The 25,012-nt window shown below is 37.9% G+C and overlaps 2 protein-coding genes across 2 annotated transcripts in view; one reads left to right on the top strand and one right to left on the bottom strand.

Moving 5' to 3' along the window:
* Positions 1 to 25,012, bottom strand: part of LOC150090365 (uncharacterized) — a 314,634-nt gene that overhangs the window by 70,071 nt on the left and 219,551 nt on the right. The gene's annotated exons all lie outside the window — the stretch shown is intronic.
* The window catches only part of LOC150090366 (uncharacterized), a 331,637-nt gene that overhangs the window by 130,749 nt on the left and 175,876 nt on the right, over positions 1 to 25,012 (top strand). The window contains exon 9 of the mRNA XM_090387860.1: positions 13,174 to 13,275. Within this exon, the coding sequence (XP_090243986.1) occupies positions 13,174 to 13,275 (102 nt within the window). The remainder of the gene's footprint in view (positions 1 to 13,173; positions 13,276 to 25,012) is intronic.

Below are 25,012 nucleotides of genomic sequence, written 5' to 3'. Positions count from 1 at the left end.
TCGATGGTTCAATTGTTGATGATCCTGCTCAGGTAGGTAACAAACTAAATGAGTATTTTGCATCTACATTTGCACATGAGGAGTTATTCGCGGAGGGGGATGCCAGAGGTGATTTAAACTTGGCAGTGAGCCAGATGATTTTGTAATAACCGAGAGCAAAGTGGAGGAGAAATTGTTGAAGATAAACATAAAAAAGGTACCTAAGTTGGATGGGATCTATCCAGTTATATTAAATGAGGCAGCAAAAAAAGTAAACAAGCCTTTAGCCATAATTATGAGAGCTTCCTTGGATTCAGGGGAGGTCCCCATGGACTGGAGATGTGCAAATGTGACCCCAATTCACAAAGGAGGATCAATGGGCGACACAAGTAATTATAGACCTGTTAGTTTAACTTCTGTTCCAGGAAAATTAATGGAGGCACTAGTTAAAGAAGCACTGCAGGATCATTTAGACAAGACTTCAGTTATAGCTCGGACACAGCATGGTTTTGTTAAGGGGAAGTCTTGCCTGACCAATTTGATTGGATACTATGATGCAGTCACAAAGGAACTGGATGCAGGGAATAACTTTGATATCATATATTTGGATATTAGAAAGGCTTTTGACATTGTTGCACATGGAAGACTGCTGCACAAATTGGAGCAGTGTGGCATTGGTGGCAAATTGCTGCTATGGATAAAGGGACGATTGAGTGGGAAAAGACAGAGGGTGGTAATTAATGGACACTGCTCTTCATGTCATTAGTGGAGTCCCCCAGGGTTCAGTGTTGGGTCCATTGTTGTTTTGTGTATTTATTAATGATATTGATGATGATATATCAGGCTTAATGTCCAAGTTTGCAGATGATACGAAGGTTGGCAGGGTTGTTAAGGACACTAATGACAGTACACTGCAGCAACAGGATCTAGAAAAGTTGAGCGGATGGGCTGAGAGGTGGCAAATGAAGTTTAACATTAACAAATGTAAAATACTGCATATGGGAAACAGTAACCCCACAGTAACATATCAACTGTGTGGCTACACTGACAGTGGTAGAGAATGAAAATGGCCTGGGGGTAATTGTGCAGGCAGATATGAAGTTTTCTGAGCAGTGCAGATGGTCTGAAAGAGTAGCTCATGGTGTCTTGTCAAAGACATAGAGGAATTTTTCTAGCAGGGATAAGGACGTGATTATCCCCTTCTATAAGGCAATGGTCAGGCCACACCTTGAGTACTGTATACAGGTCTGGAGGTCTCATTTTAAGAAGGATGTATAGCTGCTGGAACGAGTACAGAGAAGGGCAACAAGATTAGTGACTGGAACAAAGGGTTGCTCTTACGAAGAAAGGCTTAAGTTTTGGAAATTACAGTGTCTGGAGACTAGGCACCTGTAAGGTGATCTGAATGAGATGTATTTGACCCCAGGGGCTCACATCTGGTGAGTATGGGCTTGGCACACCCAGGGTGCTGAGCTGGATATCATCAATCATTATTCTTCTCTTTCTTGATGATTTCTTTCTACTTTTGACTCTCACTCAGGGTAACTCGGGAATTTTTTTTTTGCTGGCGCAGCATAAGCTTTAGGCTTCCTTGCACCACATGGCTATAATAATAATAATGTAGTTGTAGAAGTTGATAGTTTAAATAGGTTCAAGGCAGAACTAGAAAAACATTTAGAGCGAGTGGATGGGTAAAATGAGGAGAGAGAGAGAGAGAGAGAGAGAGCGTATGTGTTTTTGACTGATGCTATATAAGCTTGCTTTCTTGCATCATGTGCCTTTACTAATGTCTTATCTTTGCTGGGAAACAATTGGAAAATGGATGCACTCTATTAGACTACAACATCCGAAAAGAACAACCCTTCACCTTGTTTTAAGTCTTAGAGGTGGAATGCAAATTTTTGTGAAAACACTGACACGAAAAACAATAACCCTTGAAGTAGCAGTAGAGGAATATGATGCAAGAAAGCAAGTTTATGTAGCATCAGCCAAAATAAAGAAAAAACCCATTTTACACATCCATTCCCTCTAAACATTTGTCCAGTTCCTCCTCGAATTTATTTAAGCTATCAACTTCCACAATGACATTTGGAAGTTTGTTCCGGCAAAACTTAATGATTATATAATATAATAAAGTAGAACCTAATGATAATATAAAGTTGACTAAGAATGTTTAATGACAATGCTGTGCATACGATATTCAAGTTATTGTTGTTGTTGGGTTTTTAGGAGCATTAGCAACTAAGGCCATATTGCTCCGTGGACATGCGGTGGTCATTCTCTGACCTTTCCACATTCTCCGTATTCGGTGGTCATGGGCTCAAACTCCGCTCTAATCAAGAAGCGTGTGTTATGCACTACTGCTCCTGCCCACCTGACTACGGAGGCACCATTCAAGTTATGAAAAAGTTAGGCCTTGAAGAGATAAATTCAAGGATTTGAAGTGTGTTTAAGTGATGAGATGCTGAGTTTATAGGAATATCAGAAACATGGTATCACTGATCACAGCAATGGAACAAGTAAACAATGGGCCCTGGGGCAACAAATTTTACCCCCTCCTTAGGGAACAAGTAAGTATGAAGGGGTTGACAGACTGCCGGGACCAGAGCTCCTTGGGCCCCAGGGCACTGCCCCAGTCTAGTTCTGTCCATGACTGTGATATTAGGGATGCAAAATTTGAACAGAATGAGTGCATATTAGCATTAGTAGAGGTATATGATGCAAGAAAACAAGCTTATGCAGCATCAGCCAAAAAAAAAAAAAAAAAAAAAAAACCCGCTCCCATTTCACCTCTCCATTCTTTCCAAATACCTGTCCAGCTCAGCCTTAAATTTATGCTATCAACTTCCACAACAAAGGATGGAAGTCTGTTCCACCAACCAACTAACCACTGGCTAAAGGCAAACTTCTGCACATCTATCCTACATCTGTCTTTCCTCAATTTGAATTTTGCACCGTAATACCGAGTCTGCCTGAGGTGACACAAGGATTGGAAAAGCAAAAATGAGAGGAGTATATGCTAATGACTGTGATGAATATAATGAATTATAGAGACAAACACAGTGGAAATTACAATATCTTATCACGGGGGATTTTAACTTTCCAGAACTGAACTCATTGGTTAGCAGATCATTCAGTAGATTTGCTACATAACTGCTTTCTATTCCAACATATTAGAGGCTACAAGGGAAATCACTATTCATGATTTTGTTATTAGCTGTGATATTCAAATCTGCTATCAAGGATAAAAGGAAAAGGATTGTTTTTGCAAAAAAGTCATTATATCAGGTTCATACATTTTTTTTAGACTTTTCAGTGGTACCAACTGATGTTGTTAAAAATATATAAATGCCAAATGTTCAAGTAGTTAATAATAGAGCATTTATACTAACTAAGTGATTTTAGTGATATTGTTCGAGCTTCAGATCAAAATGGATGTCAGATGATCTGATGAGTTTAATGACAGAGAAGAAAATTGCATGGGATCATTATAAATTATCAGGGGACACGGAATACTACACTAAATTAGTCTATAACCAAGTTATTCAGGGGGTCAGGTATGCTAATGCAGATTAATAGATGTCTTTGTCTAGGGGTATCAAGAAAAGTAGCAAGGAGCTCTTTGCTTATGTTAATAGATGGCCACACATGAACAGTCACCCCCCCACAACCTGCTGCAGACTTGGACTGTGGTCCTGTTCCCAATCTGTGGGAAAAACTGCCCTACCACTACAAATATATGCAGAATTGCCAGGAGAAAAGGCTGTGAGAATTATTTGCTATCGTTAAAATTGTGCATGTGTGGGCAAAACTCATGGGTTTATTTGTGAATCTGATTTGGTTCATGGACTTTCAGAAATCTGAAAAGTCTAGGCATAACCAACACACTTCTGTATGATATTAATGATAATGATAAATTAAGCTAAGCTATACATACGATCTGATAATGATAATAAGTGTGTAATGTTGTAAGTCATTTTTAAACCATCAAAAAGTATTAAAAAAATAAATGCTCAATGTAGGTTAAGTAACAGTTAGATAATAAGTAGAATCATGTACTTGAATAAATGATTAAAATGTAACGTAAGTTTTGAACCACATATACTGGTATTCTTGGGTATGTGAGATCTTTTATATATATCTATATATGATAGTATACAAGCAATAAACATTCTCTCTTTAATCTAAAAATATAATTTATTAAATATCTTTTTACTGTGGTTAGTATTTATGAATTCATAACTAATAAGTCAGGCTAGCGAATGTCATACCAAACTGCACCAAAGCAGAGAGATATGTGGCGGGAGAAGGTAGTTTTTTTTTTTTTTTTTCCCCGACTAATTTGACTAAATTCATTTTTAATCTAAGAATATAATTTATTAAATATCTTATTACTGTGGTTAGTTTTTATGAATTCACAAGTAATAAGTCAGGCTATTGAATGTCATACAAAATTGCACCAAAGCAGAGGGATGTGAAGGTGGTTTTTTTTTTTTTTTTTTTTTTTCCGACTAATATGCACCAGACCTCAACAGAACAAAGTAATAAATGTCAACGTAAATGTATGATTAAATGTATTCGCACGTTGGAATTCCTTGAATAAACAAAAATACTTTTTTTAATTTTCAAAAAAATGTGAAATTTTAGTATTTTTCTAGTAGGGCAAAAGCACTTCAACTGTATCATTAATTATTTTTTAATTGGGGAAGCATAACCATAATAAATTCAATAACCATGATTGCTTAATTTATTAAATCACAGAGACTGAAATATATGTTGCATTTCACTGCAGTTGATTATAAAGTATTACAAATGTGGAGTGAAAATAATTACTTTCATATACTATTAGTTAATCAGTTAGTAATGAACTGGTATTTTCTCTATTTCTGGTTGATTTTCATTGGCATGCCTGCTTAATGCTTAAAAGGGTGAAATTAATTAAATGCAAAACATCTTAATCCTTCTTAAACAATACATACAAGAAGACAAACTTAAATTGAAAAAGAATGTTGCAGAATAGATATGTCAGAGAAATTGCATATATATTCTGAAACCTACTTAGTTGCAGCATTGCAGGATCATCTAGACAAGTCCACAGTAATAATTCAGACCCAGCATGTGTTTGTTAAGGGGAAGTCTTGTCTGATCAATTTGACTGGATACTAAGACATGGTCACAAAGGAGCTGGATGCAAAAAATAATTTTGATATCATATACAGTACTTGGATTTCAGGAAAGCTTTTGATACTGTTGCACATAGAAGACTACTGTACAAATTGCAGCAGTATGGCATTAAGGGAAAGTTGCTACAATGGATAAAAGGATGGCTGAGTGTGAAAAGACAGAGAGCTGTAATCAATGGACACTACTCTTCATGGAATAATGTTGACCCCTTGAGTACAGCATACAGGTCTGGAAGCCTCATTTTAGGAAGGATGTACAGTTGCTAGAATGAGTACACAGAAGGGCAACAAGACTGGTGAGGGGGGGGGAACAAAGGGGCGCTCTTACAAAGAAAGGCTTAAGTTCTGCAAATTGCAGCAGCTGGAGACTAGGTACCTGTGAGGCGATCTGATTTGGGTGTATAAGGCCTTGAATGGATTGAGCAGGTTCAATGCTGATGGGATTCTTCCTCTTACTCAGATTACAAACCTGAGAGGGCATAAACTGAAATTGAGGATAGACAGTTGTTGAATAGATATGTGTAAATTTGCCTTTAGCCAGTGGGTAGTTGATTGCTGGAACGAACTTCCACCTGCTTGTGGAAGTTGATAGTTTAAATAAATTCAAGGCAGAACTAGTCAAACATTTGGAACAAATTAAAGGGTGAAATGGGAAGGGGTTTTTTTTTTTTTTTTGGCTGATGTGGTATAAGCTTGCTTTCATGCATCATATGCCTCTACTAATGCAAATGCTTCCACCTAGTGCTATGGAAGTGAGTAGTCTGAATAAATTAAAAGATGGAGCAGACAAATTATTAGAAGGAACGGCAAATGAAATGGGTAATTTGTTTTTGGCTGATACCATATAGTAATAGTAATCACCATATAGTGCAAGGAAACTGCAGGCTTTTGCTGCACTGGAAAAAAAAAAAGTCGATAAAAAAATTCAAATTATATACTTCCTTCATCATATAGGTAATTATCCAATTGACCTTTGAACTTATTCAAACTGCCATCTTTAACTACCTGTGATGGCAACTTATTCCAGCAATAAACGACTCACTGGCTAAAAGAAAACGTCATACATTCTAAGCTAAACCTTAACCCCTGTAATTAGAATTTATGATCCCTAGTTCTGTAATTCTTTAAAACAGTGAGAATTCCACATTCATTCATTTTACTAATCCCTCTCAGAGCCTTATAAACCTCAATCAAGTGACCTCTGAGGTGCCTGGTTGCCAAGCTCCATAGCCCAAATAATCAGAATCATTCCTCATACGGTTCTCCTTCTGCCAATCTCACCTTTCAAGTTACCCATCTTTGAGCCTTTCAAGAAGCCCAATGTCTTTTTTCAGGTGAGGTCCCCATACTTGAACACAGTATTCCAAATGTGGTCTTACAATCACCTTATACAGTGGAATTGTGACCTCCCTATCTCTACATGATAACATTCGATAAATCATCAATAGGACACCATGGGCTTTCCTGGCTACCTGTTTTCAATGTTCAGAAAACTTCATATCTGCCATATTGTAACCCCCAGATTCCTTTCCTCCTCCACTCTTTTTAATTTATTTGTGGGTCTATTCCTCAAGTGTAAAACTTTGATTTAGCAGCCATTAAAACTAGTTGCCACTTCTCTGATCATCTTTGAAGTCTGTTCATGTCTGTTGAAGGATTGCTGCTTGGCACTGATCATTAACAACTCTGCTAATCTTTACATCATCTGCAAATTTTGACATCACTCCTTCTATCCCTTTGTCAATGTCATTTAAGAAAATGAGAAACAAGAGTGGCCCAAGAACCAATCCTTGAAGGAACCCATTCCCAACGTTACACCAATCTGAAGAACATCCAATAATCACAACCCTCTGGATTCTGCCCTGCAGCCACCCAGCAATGCATCTTACATTCTTACCAGTAATCTCAACCTGTTCAAGCTTATACAGTAACCTCTAATAAGGGACAGAGTCAAATGCTTTACTAAAATCCAAATAAACTATGTTGAAATTGTTACCTAAATCCAGCTCATGCATAATTGTGTGTAAAAATGGCCTACTGAGGTAGTTAAGCATGATTTACCCTTAACAAAGCCATGTTGTGTGTCCTTCAGAATGCCATATCTATCTAAATATTCATGGATTGCATTCTTAATTATTGCCTCTAAGATTTTTCCTACCACTAAAGTCAGACTAACTGGTCTGTAATTGCCAACTTCACTCTTAGAACCACTTTTATGTATTGGCGATACATTGGCAGTTCTCCAATCTAAAGGAATCTCCCTGAGTCCAAAGAAGTCCTCATAATTAACTTCAATGGTTCAATGCACTCCCTGGCAGTCTGCCTCAAAACTACAGGGTACATGTATATGCCATCAACATTATTACTTTATGCTCAAAGATTTTTCAAATAAACAATCATTTGTACTTACGACATCACTATTTTCATATGGCTCAGCCTCACTCGTACAGCCACTTCTCAGCATAAATGGTCTTTTGTCAGTAAAGACCAATGCGAAGTACCTATTCAATTCATCCCCAATATCAGCTGGGTTATCAAAGACTTTCCAGCATACTCTGCACAATGTGCCGATCTGATTAGCTTTCTTCTTTGTTGTATTTGAATACATGAAAAATTTATTGTCCCCATTCTTCGCTCTCAGCACGAAGGTTTTTTTTTTGTTTGTTTGTTTTTGTTAGTTGTTGGCGCATCGGCTTCAATGGCCATAATGCATCTCCCAAAGTTTTTGCATTTTACTCTGATCCAAGCCCGAGGCGGGATTCGAACACGCGAACCTACAGGCCCTTATGGGGCTCCTACCCTTGGACCTGGAGATTGTCCGCAGTGGCATGCTATATCAATTATCAAGAGAGAACAGTGTAACTTGCATTGGCTTCACCACAGACCCGACCAACAACAGCAACACAGAAAAGAAACAACTAACCAAATATCTTCAACAAACCTGGCAGTCTCGATGGGCGGACTCAACTAAAGGTGAAATAACCCGGAAGTTCATCCCGGACATTACCCAAGTGTATCCCGAACAGCCAAACTGGTTCTCACCGGGGCTCTACACCACCTTTCTTCTAACAAGGCACGGCTCTTTTAATGCCAAGCTGTCAACTTTCCACATCAGGGATTCCCCATTATGCCACTGCGGAGAAAACCAAACATGGTCACACCTAATTTTTTTTTTTTTTTTTTTATGTAAACCCCAAACACGAGAGGTATTAGAACCTATAGTACTTAGTACCGTGCTTGGGTTGGAGGTTGAGAAGACGAAAGAAGATATTTGTTGACATTGGACTTGAACTTCTGTAGATTGTAATTTTCAGGAAATATGTATGAAGGAAGGTTGTTCCAGAAAACGGCAGTTGAATGAATAAACGAGGAAGATAAAAAGTTGGTTCTGTGAGTTTGGAGTTGGACAGTAAATGGATGTTGGCGGCACGTGTTTCAACTGTTTTGAAAGAGAGGGAGAGAGAGCGGGAATTATAGAAGACAATTCAGAAGAACAGTGCCCATGGAAGTATCTGTAGAAGATTCATGCAGCACAAACAGTACGTCTATGAGACAGTGAGTGGAGAGACTCTGTTAGAAATGAATCATTAATTAACCTAACTGCCCTCTTCTAAATGGAATCAAACAGCCTGAGAGACGTTTTGGGGGCACCACCCCAAATGTGAGAACAATATTCCATGACAGGGCTGATTTGTGATTTATACAGAGTGAGCAGCTGTTTGGAAAAAAAGTAACGCCAAGAGCGAAAGAGAAAACCAAGTTTTTTAGATGCAGAAGAAGCAATATTTGTAATGTGCTTGTGCCAAGAGGGAGATTAGAAGTCAGGGTAATCCCCAAAAGAGATATATCATTTTGCCTAGAAATTGGAGTGTCACTAAAGATAAGCATAGGAGCGGAAGAATCCTTTTTGCGAGATATAAGACAAGACCGAGTTTTAGAAGGGTTGAAATCAGCTAAGTGGTCTTTGCCCCACTGGAGAATTACCTGAAGATCAGCATTTAAGGAATTGGTAGCAGATTTTCGAGAAGTTGAAGCTGATTGAGCAGGACAAGTGGAATGCAATGTGCTATCGTCGGCAAAACTATGGATAGGATTTTCAGTCAATGGAAGAAGGTCATTAATATACAAGAGGAAAAGAGTGGGCAAAAGAACTGAACCTTGGGGGACACCAGCATTAGTGGAGAAGTTAGAAGACAGAGAGCCATCTACCATTACCTTCAGTGAGCGATCAGAGAGAAAACTGGATAATCAATTACTAAAAACAGTTGGCAAACCATAAGATGGAATCTTGTTTAGAAGACCTTTATGCCAAACACGATCGAAAGCCTTTGAGATGTCAAGAGCAACTACTTGAGTTTCACCGAACCTTTAAATTGAATTAGTCCATAAATGGGTAACATAAGCCAGAATATCACCAGTGAATAGGCACTGACGGAATCCATACTGGCGATCATTGCTCAGATGGAAGGCTTCTAGGTAGTTTAAGATTTGGCGGTTAATTGATTTCTCCATTACTTTAGAAAGAGTAGAAGTAATTGCAATGGGACAATAACTGGATGGGAGAGATTTGTCACCCTTTTTAGGAACTGGCTGGATATGAACAAATTTTCAAGCAGAAGGAAAAACACCTTTGGAATAAGAAAGTGAAAAAAGGCAGCAAAGAATAGAGTAAGTTCAGGAGCACAGGTTTTGAGAACAAGTGGAGAAATACCATCAGGACCTGGAGCTTTCTTAGCATCAAGATTCGTCAAAATCCTTCTGACATCCTTTTGATGGAAGACCACAGGAGGCATTGAATGCAGCGTGTTGGGAATGGTGGGAGGTGTTTTACCAAGATCATTAATACATGAGTTGGAAGAAAAATGGGATGCTAGCAAGTCAGCTTTATCCTTGGCTGAAGTGACAACAGAACCATCTGGTTTGGACAGAGGTTGAAGCAGAGATGGGCAAAAGTTGCGGCCAATAGCTTTGGCAAGAGACCAGAATGCTCGGCTACCATTAGGGCAAGAAGCAAGTTTTCTACTCTTAGCCTGTTCAAACTCTAGTTTGGACTGATTAATAACTGCTTTACAATTGTTGCGAGCTTTGGTGTAGGCAGAAAATGAAACTGAAGAATTAGAAACAAGCCAATTACAATATGCAACATTCTTCTCTTGAACAGCCATAGCACATTTATTGGAAAACCAAGGTTTAGATAAAGGACGAGATTTTAAAGTGGAGTGTGGGATAAGGGATTCCATTCCTGCAAGAATAATTTCACTGACACAATCTGAGCAAACGTTGACATCAGAAGTTTTGAAACAGTAATCCGACCAAGGAAAAGAAGAAAAGAAGTCTCGCAGGTCATCCCATTTTGCATTCTTGTAATGCCAAACAACACAAGGTTGGGAATAGCCATGAGATAAAGGACAATCACCAAGTTGCGATCTGAAGTGCCTAAAGGACCTCTCACTTCAACCATGTACTTATAAGGGTTGTTTGTGAGAAAAAGATCAAGCATATTGGCTGTGTGATTAAGATTGTCCAATATTCTTGTAGCTAAATGAACAATCTGTGCAAGGTCATCAGTAATTGCAAAAGCCTCAGCATCTCGACCAGCTGGGTCGGTGTGACTAGAAAATGGAAGCCAGCTGGAGTTGTGAACATTTAAATCACCAAGGAAAATTACCTCACTGTTAGGAAAGTTGGACTGGAGAAAGTCAAGTTGCAAAGAGAGGAAGTCAAAGAGCTCCAAGTGATTAGTGGAGTTGGGAGAACGGTAGAGACAACAGATGAATTTGACACAATGAGGTAGAGAGATTTTAAGCCAGAGAAGATCAAAGAGAGGAGATTCCAAACTGCCAAGTCTCTGACAGGGAATATCAGAACTGACATATGCACAAGTACCACCTTTGAGGCGAAAGGAATCATACAGCGAATAATTTGGGCATCTGAGATGAGCAGTAGTTGAATCAACCGATAACTGAGATTCTGTCAGAAAAAGTACATGGGGTTTGGCAGACTGCAAGTGGAAGTGGACATAGTTGAGATTATGATTGAGACCACGTATATTTGTGAAATTAATTAGGAAGTGCTTGGGAGGTTTAGATCTTTTCGCAGATAAGCTTGCTCTATTAGTTTGACAATTCATGGTGTATTCAATAGTAAGAAAAAGTGGGTGGGACATGCTGTATGAAGTAATGAAATTTTTGGATATGGCGTACACGTGTTAAGAATATACTCATATCCTTGACATAACGTGGCCTCGACAATGCTCCCCACATACACACTACTCGGACTCTCTCCAGTCAGTATCTGGCAGAGTAGAGATAGCAAGATTATACACTAGCTGATCCGGAAGCCTCCTAGAGAGTTACCAATAGGTTCGGTCCGGATTACTAACTAGCGGCCGGCTTGCGAACTTTTACCTTTAACTACTCCAACATCTTTTTCATCTTACAACTGATGACTGCATGATCACTTCCTCACAATGGTTCCTATACTTTAAGCCCTGTGATGTCATTGATTCGTTAGTAATGATGAGGTCAAGAATATCTCATCACTAGTATTTTCTTTAACATACTGGTACAAATGATAATCATCTAGTTTATTTTAAAAAGTTTTTCCCCATGGTGTGTTTCCCTCCCACTTATATCAATTAATATGGGGCAGATTATAGTCACCCATAATAAGACATTCACTCTTGCTTGCCCATTCCATCTGCATGTAAAGACTCTCATCATATTCTTGACAATCTTCTGGTCTGTATCTTACTCCTGACTCAGCAATGATCGAACAACCCATCTCAACCCAACTTACTTCAGACTCAGCAAAAGCTCTTTTCATGCTCAGGCTGCTTTTGATAAGACGGGTGGCATCACATTTCTGTTAGCCCTATTATATCGGCATTATCTGTCCTAAACAGGAGTTCAAATTGAGCCATTTTATTGACAACTCTCCTGACATTACTGTAGACAGTTGACTCTAAGTAATCTTCTATAGTTTATTACCCTAATGCACTCATTGAAGTTATTTAGGTTTGTATCCCAAGTTTTATCTTCCCCCTCATTTGAAAACTTCTACACTCAGAACATCTTATCAACATCGGCTGTTGTGGTAAAAACAAGAATTCAAGAGATAAGTGCAAGCATTACTTTTATCCATATCATCAGATAAATGCTGATCGAAATTACCCTTCTCCCCCACAACTAGCAGTTTCCCCTTAGGGTATATTCAATGATACTGGCAAAAATCCTTGAACCACCATGGTTCAAATGAATACCATCTCTACAAAATAGATTCCTTCTACCTACAAATGTATTACATTTGTAGGTACAAGGTATCATTTGTATTAGCATTAGCAGTGGCAAATGATGCCTTATACGGCATCAGCTAAAAAAATAATAATAATAAAAAAAAGACACCTATTTATTCCCTCTAATAGTTTGTCTAGTTCTTCCTTGAATTTATTTAAACTATCAACTTCCAAAACACCGATGGAACCTTGTTCCAACAGTCAACCACCCGTTGGCTAAAGGCAAACTTCCACATATCTATTCTGTAACCGTTCTTCCTCAATTTGAATTTGTGCCTCTTCATGTGTGGGGTCTGAGCAAAAACAATCCCATCAACATTGAGCTTGCTCAATCCATTCAGAGCCTTAAACTCCTCAATCAGATCACCTCACAGGTGCCTAGTCTCGAGACACTGCAATTTGCAGAACTGAAGCCTTTCTTGGTAAGAGCACCCTTTTGTTCTGCTCAGCAATCTTGTTTCTCTTCTCTGTACTTGTTCTAGCAGCTCCACATCCTTCCTAAAATGAGGCCTCCACACCTGTATTCAGTACTCAAAATGTGGACTGACCATTGCCTTATACAATGGGATAATCAGCTCTTTATCCCTACTGTTGTATAATCTTTTGTTTTCTTACCTCCTCTTGCCAATACTAAATCTTCCAAAACATCCACAAATAATTTGTTATTTTCAGTTCAAAAAATTAGTTAATATAAATATTAATTACTCTCATTAACAGGATGGACGAACTCCCCTCCATTATGCAGCAGTCCTTAAAGATACCAAAATCATGTTCAACACATTATTAGAAGCAGGAGCAAACAAAACAATCCTTGATAATGTATGTATGCATACATGTATATATAAGATTAAGTATACTACCTTAAAATATCTAAAAATTGCTATGAACAAGAGATCCGATTAAGAAAACTTGCTGCCTATTCCTAGTTTCATTTTATTTCTTGTGCTGTGATGACTTTTTATGAATTGAATTGTACTTCATGAATTAGTATAATATTGACTGTTACCTTCTTCTTAAAGCAAAAAATGTGACAAAACTAAAAACATTGTCTTAGACCACTGGCAGGGCCATTTTAATGACAATAAAATATAACTAAATCGTGCATTGTCTTTGTATTTTGCATGCATTATTTTGATTCCGCAGGGTTCATAATTCTGCTAGAATCTGCCATCAGTCTTAGAGAATACAGATGCTTGTGTTTAACAGAATTCAGTAGCTCAGATACAGTTTTCTGCTAAACAAAAAAGGGTAGAACCAATTAATTATTATAAATTAGGATGAATTCAAATTAATAATGCTTTGTCACATAAATTAATAATAATTAATTAATGTGCATCATTTTCACAATAATCACCATAAACACAATCAGCAATAATTGAAATTTATTTTGTAATTAAGTAATAGAGTTAATGTTAGTTAGTTACTACATTACATTATTACTATATTATGTTAATTACTACATTATTAGCAGCTGTCAAGACCAAATTTGACATGAGTGTGAGAGAGAGAGAGAGAGAGCACGAGTTGAAGGCATCAGTTCAAGAAACTGCTGTGAGACTGATGCTTTCAGCATATATTAAGTGTAAAACCATTTTAAATTTGACAATGTAACAAACTCATCTGTCAGCTATAATGGATGAATAACAAACATCTTGCATTGTAGGAAACATTGTGTGAAGTATGAATGAACATGTAGTAAAATGTAGCCATATGATTGAACATGCAATGCCAAATATGAATAATTCTCTGGTGAAATGTGTTATACAGAGACATTATAAATTATTTTTTTAATAAGTGACAAAGCTTTTAGAAGAATTCTCTATCTTTAGTTGCACTAATGACTCCATAAAAATCAGATCATAGTGCCTTTGAATTCAGTACCAATATTCCTTTAATTTCATTCCGGGAAAAGAAACTTTTCTCCTAAAATGTTTAATCAACAGGTGAAACTGGCACTATTCAATTTGTTTTCTTAGCATTATTACCTCTCATCCTTAACCATTACCTATACTACCTATGCATCTTCCCAAACTTCCCGTAATATTTGAGATCTGTGGTGTTTAAAACCAACACCTAATTTCAAATATTTGGGCAAGTCTGGGTGGAACCTCAAACTCACCCCATTACTCAAGACAAAGCAGATTGCCGATAAGCAGCCTGAAGGCTCAGCCATCAGAGCCTTGCATCTGCAGTCTATACAGTTACCCATGAACAGATTAACAAGATCAAGAATGAAGCAATTACTGACTGTGCAGAAAGTTCAGGCCAAGTATCCTGAAAGCTTACACCTGCATTCCTAGGCTGAATTTGTCCTCAACTACATAATTATTCGTGGTATTTCAACCAGATTTTCAATTGCATCCTGCTCCTTCTTTATATTCAATGGTCCTCAACAAATTTGACTTGAAAGACATTATCAACCAACTGCTCAGTTGTCAAGCTAATGGGTATGATTGGATTTCTAACTTCTGTCTAAAAGCTGTAAGCATCTTTTGTCTGAACCCCTAACCAATATTTTTAACAATTTAATAAAGGAACAGAGTTATATTTCATTGCACATGTTGAAATAATTTGATAATAGTACACTTTTGTGCTGCTTATTCTCAGTGGATACCATCACCCAGGGTGATGGTATCCACCAAGAATAAGCAGCATTAACATTCTACAATAAGAGAGAAAAACAGAATGCACAGAAGCATAATATTATTAAACAATATTTTTAATATGATTTCTAACTGCCAACTGGGTTCACTATCCTAGGTGCAGTATAAGGTCATATCAGTTTCAAGCAGATTCTCTCCATAACACAACAAATTCAGCCAGTTTCAGCTGGCTTAACAACACTTGAAAGGATACTTCTGCAGATCTTCTCATATCACCCCTCCCCCTGCCCAAATGAATTTGATTTGATTTGATTTGGTTTTTTATGGCGCATTGGCAGCTAAGGCCATAATGCGCCGCCCAAATGAAAGGCTGATCTACCTTCACCCATCTGGACTACAAGCTATTTAACCCCAGGGGCTCACATCTGGTGAGTATGGGCTTGGCACACACAGGGTCCTGAGCTGGATATCAACATCAATCATTCATTCTCTCTCTCTTTCTCTCAGGGTAACTTGGGAATTTTTTTGGCTAGTGCAGCATAAGCCTCAGGCTTCCTTGCACCATATGGCTAATAATAATAATATAGTGATACTAGATCGTAGATATAGCTTAGCTTAATTTTTCAGCACTCACCTCATGAGATGAGTGCTGAAAAATTAAGCTAAGCTATATCTACGATCTAATCATTACATCACAGCACATAAGGACTCCTTAAAATATCATCAGCAATATAGTGATAGCAACAACATAACAAATCTCACCTAGTGCAAATTGTTCTGCTTCTGTACCTGCTCCATGATTATTTTTGCCACATATGGAAATTTTTTATGCTTCCTCCACAGCACCCTAAAGACCGTTTATACATTTTCCAAACAGTGACAATAGTACTCACTACATAGTGCAAGGAAGCATTGGCTTTTGCTACACTGGTAAAAAAAACCCATCAAATAGATAATAAAATAAAAATTATATGCTTCCCTCCTTGCACAAGTCTAATTACCTTTGAAATTAATAAAACTGTCAGCCTCAACTACCTGACAGCAACTTGTTCCATAAATCAGTGACTCACTAACTAAAAGAAAACTTCCTACAATCTAATCTATACCTCAACCCCTGTAATTTGAATTTATGTTGTTGTTATTTGGTTTTTAGGAGCATTAGCAACTAAGGCCATATTGCTCCGGGATATGCGGTGGTCATTCCCTGAATGACCTTTCCGCATCCTCCGTATTTGGTGGTGACGGGCTCGAACCCCGGTCTAATCAAGAAGCGTGTGCTACGCACTGCTGCTCCTTCCCACCTGGCTACGGAGGCGCCATTTGAATTTATGGCCCCTAGTTCTGGAATTCTTTATAACAGCAAAAATTCCACCTTCATTCACCTTACTAATCCCTCTCAGAGTCTTATAAACGTCAATCAGGTTGACTCTGAGGTGCCTGGTTGCCAAGCTCTGTAGCACACATAATCAGTCTTTCCTCTTACGGCCATCCTTTTGCCAACCTCAACAACTGAGTTGCTCATCTTTGGACCCTTTCAAGAAGCCGAATGGCTTTTTTCAGATGAGGTTTCCATACTTGAACACAGTACAGCAATATCTCATTTAGCACAGCTTCAAACAGCACAGGTTTCACTATAACACGGTTTTCAATTAGGTTTAAGTGGAAAATTTACTGTACATATTAAATCTCATTCAGTAGCCTAGACACATACTCTACATATATGCTGCATTGTTGTAGCCTAGGTATGCATACATATATGCTGCAGTGCCAACTCTATTGTCTCACATGAACATGTGCCAATAGCTCCCCTCAAAAGAGTTCAGTATTCCTAATTCCATCCTGACGAGACAACGTGATAGCTTTTCAAACTTTTCACATTTCACAATTTATTTTTTACCCCATTAAATACGAAATGATGAGTCAATAAAGGAAAAGTAATGAAAGCGGTGGCGCTACTAAATGTAAATCACTTACATTAGAAAAAAAAACTTGATATTTTCAGGTACCATGAAGATGGTGCATTGTATACTAAAATCGCACAGGAAAATGGAATGAATAAAGCATCAGTGTGAACGATTATTCGAAAGAAGGATCAGTATAAAGAGCAAGGAATTTCTACAGCATCTTACATGATGAAAGTGATGACTAAACAAAGACGTTCACTATTGATTAATATGGAACATATTTTATTAATATGGATGAAGATTGTAATCAAAAGAGAAGTTCTTTGAGTCAAAACATCATTAGTAGTAGTAGTAGTACTAGTAGTAGTAGTGGCACTTGATGCAAGAAAGCAAGTGTAGGAGCTTATGCAGCATCAGCCAAAAAAAAAAAAAAAAAAATCACACCATACCCTCCAAATGCCTGTCCAGTTCCTCCTTAAATTTATTTAACCTATCAACTTCCACAACGACAGATGGAAGTTTGTTCCAGCAATTAACCACCCGCTGGCTAAAGGCAAATTTCCACACATCTATTCTACATCTGTCCTTTCTTAATTTGAACTTATGTCCCCGTAGGTTCATATTCTGAACAAGTGGGAGGATCCCATCAGAATTCAGCGTGCTCAACCCATTCAAGGCCTTATAGACCTCAATCAGATCACCGCGCAGGTGCCTAGTCTCCAGCCACTGCAATTTGCAGAACTTAAGCCTCTTGGTAAGAGGATCCCTTCCTTCCCCTCACCAATCGTGTTGCTCTTCTCTGTACAGATCTACTGTACAGAGAAGTAAGCAAATACTGTAAGCATTTGCTTACTTCTCTGTAAAGTACTGTAAGCAAATCTACATCCTTCCTAAAATGAGGCCTCCAGACCTGTACGCAGTACTCAAGGCGTGGCCTGACCATTGCCTTATACAGAGGGACAATCACCTCCTTTTCCCTGCTAGCAAAATTCCTATATATCATTGACAAAACCCCATGACCTGCCCTAGCAGCCTGTCTGCATTGCTCAGAAAACTTCATATCTGACTGCACAATTATTCCCAGGTCTTTTTCATTTTCTACCACCTTAAGTGTAGTACCACACAGTTGGTACGTTTCTCTGGGGTTACTTCTACCCATATGCAGTACTTTGCATTTGTCAAGGTTAAACTTCAGTTGCCACTTCTTAGCCCATCTGCCCAAATTATCTAGATCCTGTTGCAGTAGCACACTGCCATGACTGTCATTAACAACCCTGCCAACCTTTGTGTCATCTGCAAACTTCGACATTAAGCCTGATATACCTTCATCAATATCATTGATAAATACACAAAACAACAGTGGACCCAATACCGAACCCTGTGGGACTCCACTAATAACATTAGTCCAGGAAGAGCAGCACCCATTGATTACCACCCTCTGTCTTCTCCCACTTAACCATCCTTTTATCCATTGTAGCAACTTACCCTTAATACCATTCTGCTCCAATTTGTACAGTAGTCTTCCATGCGCAACAGTGTCAAAAGCTTTCCTGAAATCCAAGTATATGATATCAAAATTATTTTTTGCATCCAGTTCCTTTGTGACCACATCATAATAACCAATCAAATTTGTCAGACAAGACTTTCCCTTAACAAACCCATGCTGTGTCTGAATTATTGCTGCAGTCTTGTCTAGATGATCCTGCAATGCATCTTTAATCAGTGACTCCATTATTTTACCCGGAACAGAAGTTAAACTAACTGGTCTGTAATTACTCGTGTCACCCTTCGAACCTCCTTTGTGAATTGGGGACACATTTGCACATCTCCAGTCCGTGGGAACCTCCCCTGAATCCAAGGATGCTCTCATAATTATGGCTAAGGGTTTGCTTAGTTGCTTTGCCGCCTCCTTTAATATAACTGGATAGATCCCATCCACCCCAGGTGCCTTTCTTATGTTTAACTTCAACAATTTCTCCTCCACTTTGCTCTCAGTTATTACAAAATCATTAAGCACACTGCTACAATTTGATAACCTTCTTCCATTTTCAAACTGTAATAATTCCTCACGTGTGAATGTAGATGCAAAATACTCATTCAGTTTGTTTGCTATCTGAGCAGGATCATCAACAGTCGAACCATCGATGTCAAGTGGATCAATCATATTCATCCCCTTCCTTTTAGAGTTTATATAAGTAAAGAAATCCTTGCTGTTTTTCTTAGCATCTTTTGCCAAAGATTTCTCGTAATCCGCCTTTGCCTGCCGAACCTCCTTTGTGACCTGATTACAGACTAGCTTATATCTGCCACAGGCTTCTGCGTCGCCTGATAATTTATATGCATCCCATGCATTTTTCTTCTCTGTCACGAGTCTCATTAGTTCATTTGATAACCATTTAGGCCTAAACCTTGAACAATATTTCTTCATCGGTATGAAAAGTCTAGTAGCTTCCACGACTAATTCCTTGAATGCTTCCATTCAAGCAAAAGCCATGAGCCTTTATAACACACTAAAGGAAAAAGAAGAAAATGAAGAGGAGGAGACTAAAGAAATATTTACAGCCAGTTGTGGTTGTTTTTTCCACTTTAAAAACCATGTTGGGCTTCACAATGTTTTGTATCTCAGGTGAAAGTGCAAGTGCAAACAAAAATGCTGCTGCAAGATTTCCCAGTAAACTGAAAGACATCATTGAAGAAGGTGGGCTACAAGGACAAACAAATTTTCAATGTCAAAAAAACTGGACTGTTCTGGAAAAAAATAATTCATCTGTGATGCTACTAAAAAACATTGACTCAACTCTATAAAATTTATTATAATAATGTAAAAATAAAAATATAAAATAACGTAAAATTATATGCATACTGATCATATAAACTGTATATGAAAATAATAATAAAATAAAATGATGTATAACAAGAATAAAATGCGATAAAATATAAAGTTAAAAGTGCTAAAAAAGATATTTAAAATCATTAAGAATCACTAGAACAGGAGCTTTCGGCAGCAGCCACCTCCATCAGCAATAATGGTTACAGGCTATCCGACAGGGGCGCCTCCGTAGCCAGGTGGGAAGGAGCAGCAGTGCGTAGCACACGCTTCTTGATTAGACCGGGGTTCGAGCCCATCACCACCAAATACGGAGGATGCAGAAAGGTCAGGGAATGACCACCGCATATTCCCGGAGCAATATGGCCTTAGTTGCTAATGCTCCTAAAAACCAAATAACAACAACAACAACAGCTATCCGACAACTTATATATATACATACATCTCAGCAGGTCCGCGACATGAACTATGACATCTGCGCACAGTTCACTTCTCATGCATTGGAACCAGTAATTGGACAGGCCACTCTAAACTGTTCGTCTCTTCTTAGGATAAGGGCTTCAAAGAGTGGATAAATGTGACAGCCCTCATCCCTATTAAGACTGTAGTGTTCGGACGAACATATCCTTAAACTCTCTAGCCATTTCTGGTTCCAAAAGCCATGTGCTCTATCCACGATCACGGCTTCTTTAGTTGTAATGCTATGCCAGCTTCCCAGGCATGTTAGGCTACGGCTGAACATCTGTAATTGGCAGTCTTGAGGCTCTATCATATTCCCTCAGCCAATCTCGCAGTCTGCATTTCGTTTCCCCCATATAACACTCCCCACAATCAGGACACTCAATTTCATATATGACCCAACTAGTGTCATTACCCACAATAGAATCTTTGGTTGCAGACACTACTGTGTGCAGTCTCCATCCCAGCAGCTGCACACAGCATATCTTACACAAACGTAAGGTATGGGAAATGGGTTACGAAATGCCCGGATAGTAGGGAATGTATGCAGTGGCAACAGGTGTAGAAGCATCCCTGCAGCTGTTACTAATAACTCTTAAACACCTCTCAATAATGCTCTGAGGGTAACTGCACGTTACTAGGTCAGCTGTAACCCATTTAATCTTGTCGCCTTTTTCTTCATATGAGGAGCAGTAGGATGCCACCCTTTCAATTAAGGCCTTAACCACACTATTTTTGTGGCAGCCAGCCTGAGCAGTTTTAAAGTCTGTGTATTGGCCACGACACATAGGTTTTCTGTAAACCTTAGTTTTCAAGTGTCGGCCTCTCTGTATACACACACATCTAGGAATGGAAGGGTCCCCCCCCTGCTAAACTTCCGAGGTAAACCAAATACAGGGCGAACTGTTATTTAACCAATTGAGTATTTCTGTTTCATATCGTCTTCATATTACCATGATTGTGTCATCTACATATCTCTTCCATGCTCGTAATGGGGGAGGATTAGAGCTCCCCAACATTCTATCTCCAAACTTTTCCATAGCTAAGTTAGCTATAATTGCACTAATAGGTGAACCCATGGCCACTCCACGGACCTGCTGGTACATAACCTTTTGAAATAACATGGTAGTACTAGATAAGCATAAGCCAACACCTTCACAAATATCCTCGCCACTTAGGGCTGTCCTATCTTTCAAAGTGACATTCCTACTCCAAGCATTCCGTACACAATCCAAGCCATGTTTGATGGGTATACGTGTGAACAAAGAAACGACTTCAAAAGAGGTTCAACCATAGCCAAACATGCCTGGGAAACTGGGCGTGGCATTACAACTAAAGAAGCCATGATCGTGGATAGAGCACATGGCTTTTGGAACTGGAAATGGCTAGAGAGTTTAAGGATATGTTCGTCCGAACGCTACAGTCTTAATAGGGATAAGGGCTGTTGCATTCATCCACTCTTTGAAGCCCTTATCCTAAGAAGAGACGAACAGTTTAGAGTGGCCCATCCAATTTCCGGTTCCAATGCACAAGAAGTGAACCGTGCGCAGATGCCATAGTTCGTGTCGCGGACCTGCTGAGATGTATGTATATATATAAATTGTCGGATAGCCTGTAACCATTATTGCTGATGAAGGCTGCTGATGCTGCCAAAAGCTCCTGTTCTAGTGGTTCTTAGTGATTTTAAACATCTCTTTTAGTGCTTTTAACTTTATATTTATCGCATTTTATTCTTGTTATACATCATTTTATTTTATTTTATTATTATTTTAATATACAGTTTATATGATCAGTATGCATATAATTTTATGTTATTTTATATTTTTATTTTTACATAATTATAATAAAGGTATTTTATGAGTTGAGTCAGTGTTTTTTTGTAGCACAGAAGAATTATAGAGTTCCTGACACCAGAGGACTCTTCAATGGAAAAAAATGCCCTCACAAACTTTTTTAGCTGAAAATGAAAAGGCCCAACCTGGATATAAAGTATCAAAAGATTGTTTAACACTTTTGTTAGGTCAAAACTCATCTGGGGATTTTAAATTGAAGTCTCTACGTGTGTTCAGAGCAGAAAACCTAAAATGCACATTGCCCATAATTTGGCAATCCAATAAGAAAGCATGAATTACAAGAGAATTGTTTACAGAATGGTTCACAAACTATTTTTTTTCCTAACGGTTGAATGTTACTGCAAAGATGAAAATATGGGAGTTCAAATTTTTGTTGCTTTTAGACAATGCACCAGGCTGTCCACCTGAAATTTCTGATCTCAATTAAAATGTAAAAATATGCTTTCTTTCACCTAACACAACATCTCTCTTACAACCCATGGTTCAAAGCATAATTGCCACATTCAAGACATATTATCTGTTGCAAACTTTTTCTCAAGTGAATGAAGCTTCAACAGGAGTGGGATCATCATCTTTACAAACATTTTGGGGAAATTATAACATCAGGAATGCAATTGAAAATATATCTGCATCTTGAATAGAAATCACTGCCACCAGCATGCGTTCTGTTTGGCAGCGTGTTTTGCTCTATTTGGCAAATGATTTCACTGGTTTTGAATCACAAGTTCAGACAATTGTCGAAGACATTGTAAAGATCGGAAAAGACTTGGAATTCAAAACTTTGGACACTGCAAATGTATCTGACAGCATTGACTCACATGCAAATAACTTAGATGATGCAACTGTCCTTGAAATTGACAAGCAAAGCTGCATATGAAGAAGAGGAAAACAATTCTGAAATGGCACCAAAAGTATTGGAGAAAGTCTCTCTGGGGGTTGACATGGCCTGCGAGGCAATTATGAATGGAGATCCGAATGTTGAACGTAGCATCAAGATATGGAAAATTTTACAAGATGGGATTCAATGCTATAAAGATTTATACGCCTAGAAAAAGAAGAGATGACTTCACCAGACTTCATTATCGAAATACCTAAATAAACAGTAAAGCTTTTTTCTCATCTCTCATGATGTTACCTTTTCATTAATAAAATTTTTTCAATATTTTTTATTTCAAATCCTTTTAATTGGCTATCAAGTGTAAATTGTTTATAGATTTATTATAATTTGTTTATAGACTTTCTCTGGTACGTATTCAATTAAAACCCAATATAATTTACTTCAATCAGCATGGTTTCACATAACACAGAACAGTTTAGGTACCAATTATCAGTGCTATGCAGGGTATTGCTGTATTCCAAATGTGGTCTTCCAATTGCCTTATACAGTGGGATTATGACCTCCTTATCTCTACAGGATAATGTTCAATAAATCATCAATAGGACACCAATGGCTTCCTTGGTTGCTTATTTACACTGTTCAGGAAACTTCATATCCGTCCATATCGTAACTCCCAGATCCATTTCCTCCTCTACTGTTTTTATTTCAACCCTGCCACATGGTGGTCTAATTTATTGGGGGATTGCTATTCCCCAAGTGTAAGACCTTGCATTTAGCAGCATTAAAACATAGCAGTTACTTCTCTGACCATCTTTGACATCTTCAAGTCATCCTGGGTGAGTGCTGCTTGACACTGACTATTAATGATTCTTCCGATCTTTTGTAATAATCAAATTTTGAATTTAATAATTTTGAATTATTCAAACTCCAATGTAATTGACATTTTAAATTCTTATTTTTTTTTAAAATTAATAGATTTAAATGATGCAATAGAGCAAAAGTCACTTATCTAATCAACCTGAGTGTCTTAGAGGTGAGCAGACAGTAATAGAAGTTGCCAATCCAATATTTCTGAAGAATATATCATATTATTGGTTTTTTTTTTTTTTTTAGGAGCATTAGCAAATAAGGCCATATTTCTCTGGGGATATGCGGTGGTCATACCCTGACCTTTCCGCATCCTCTGTATTTGGTGGTCACGGATTCGAACCCTGGTCTAATCAAGAAGTGTGTGTGCTACGCACAGCTGCTCCTGTCCACCTGGCTATGGAGGCTCCATATATATATATTGTATTATCAATAAGATATGAGCCTCTTATCTATATAATAATTTGCTTATGTTCCTCTATTCAGAATGCTCTTTGAAGTTGAATAACTCAAATACTAAACAAGCTTTTGACCTAATTCCTTTTTCAATAAATTTTATTTAGCAGTAAAATTGAGAAAAATAAATTTTCTGACTGATTTTGAAATCCCAAGAATTGATTAAGCTCCCAGTCAAACTTTACTTTGAAGAGAAGACAATCACACTCAACGAATTCCAGTGTCAGACTTTCAACAAAGTTGGTGTTTTTGCTCATGGACAAATTGACGTAGCAGTTTCTAAGTCCACATAATTTTTATGAAATAACTGTAATTTTTTAAAGGACAATACAATCATACATGTTAAAATTATCAAATTGCATTTATACCCAGGTCCATCCCACTGATACCTTAGGTGGCAGTGAACGGAGCTGAGGGAAATTACTTTGAAATTAATCTTTACTTCTTCCCTGAAACAGTTTTGGTGAAATATTCACCACAGATATTCTCATTTTCCATACTGTTAGTCATTCAAGCAGCAAATAAAATATTTAAAAGATATTAACTTGGGATTTTTTTTTAAATTTGGTCTGCCAGACACCACACTGAATATGCTATTCCAGCTGTAAACCTTCAATATTATGCAATTCTATATTATATATGTTATATAAATGTGCACCTTGTGCAATATAAGTAAAAAATTAATGAAAATGGATGAGTTCAACATGCTCTCCAACCTTGACATTAGGTAGCTATCCATGAAAACAAAA

The sequence above is a fragment of the Mastigoproctus giganteus genome, chromosome 2 (genome assembly GCF_048544385.1).
Source record: "Mastigoproctus giganteus isolate SK-2022 chromosome 2, ASM4854438v1, whole genome shotgun sequence".
Lineage (NCBI taxonomy): Eukaryota > Metazoa > Arthropoda > Arachnida > Uropygi > Thelyphonidae > Mastigoproctus > Mastigoproctus giganteus.
The sequence above is the reverse complement of the archived record's forward strand: the minus strand, read 5'-3'. Positions and strand labels throughout refer to the sequence as shown.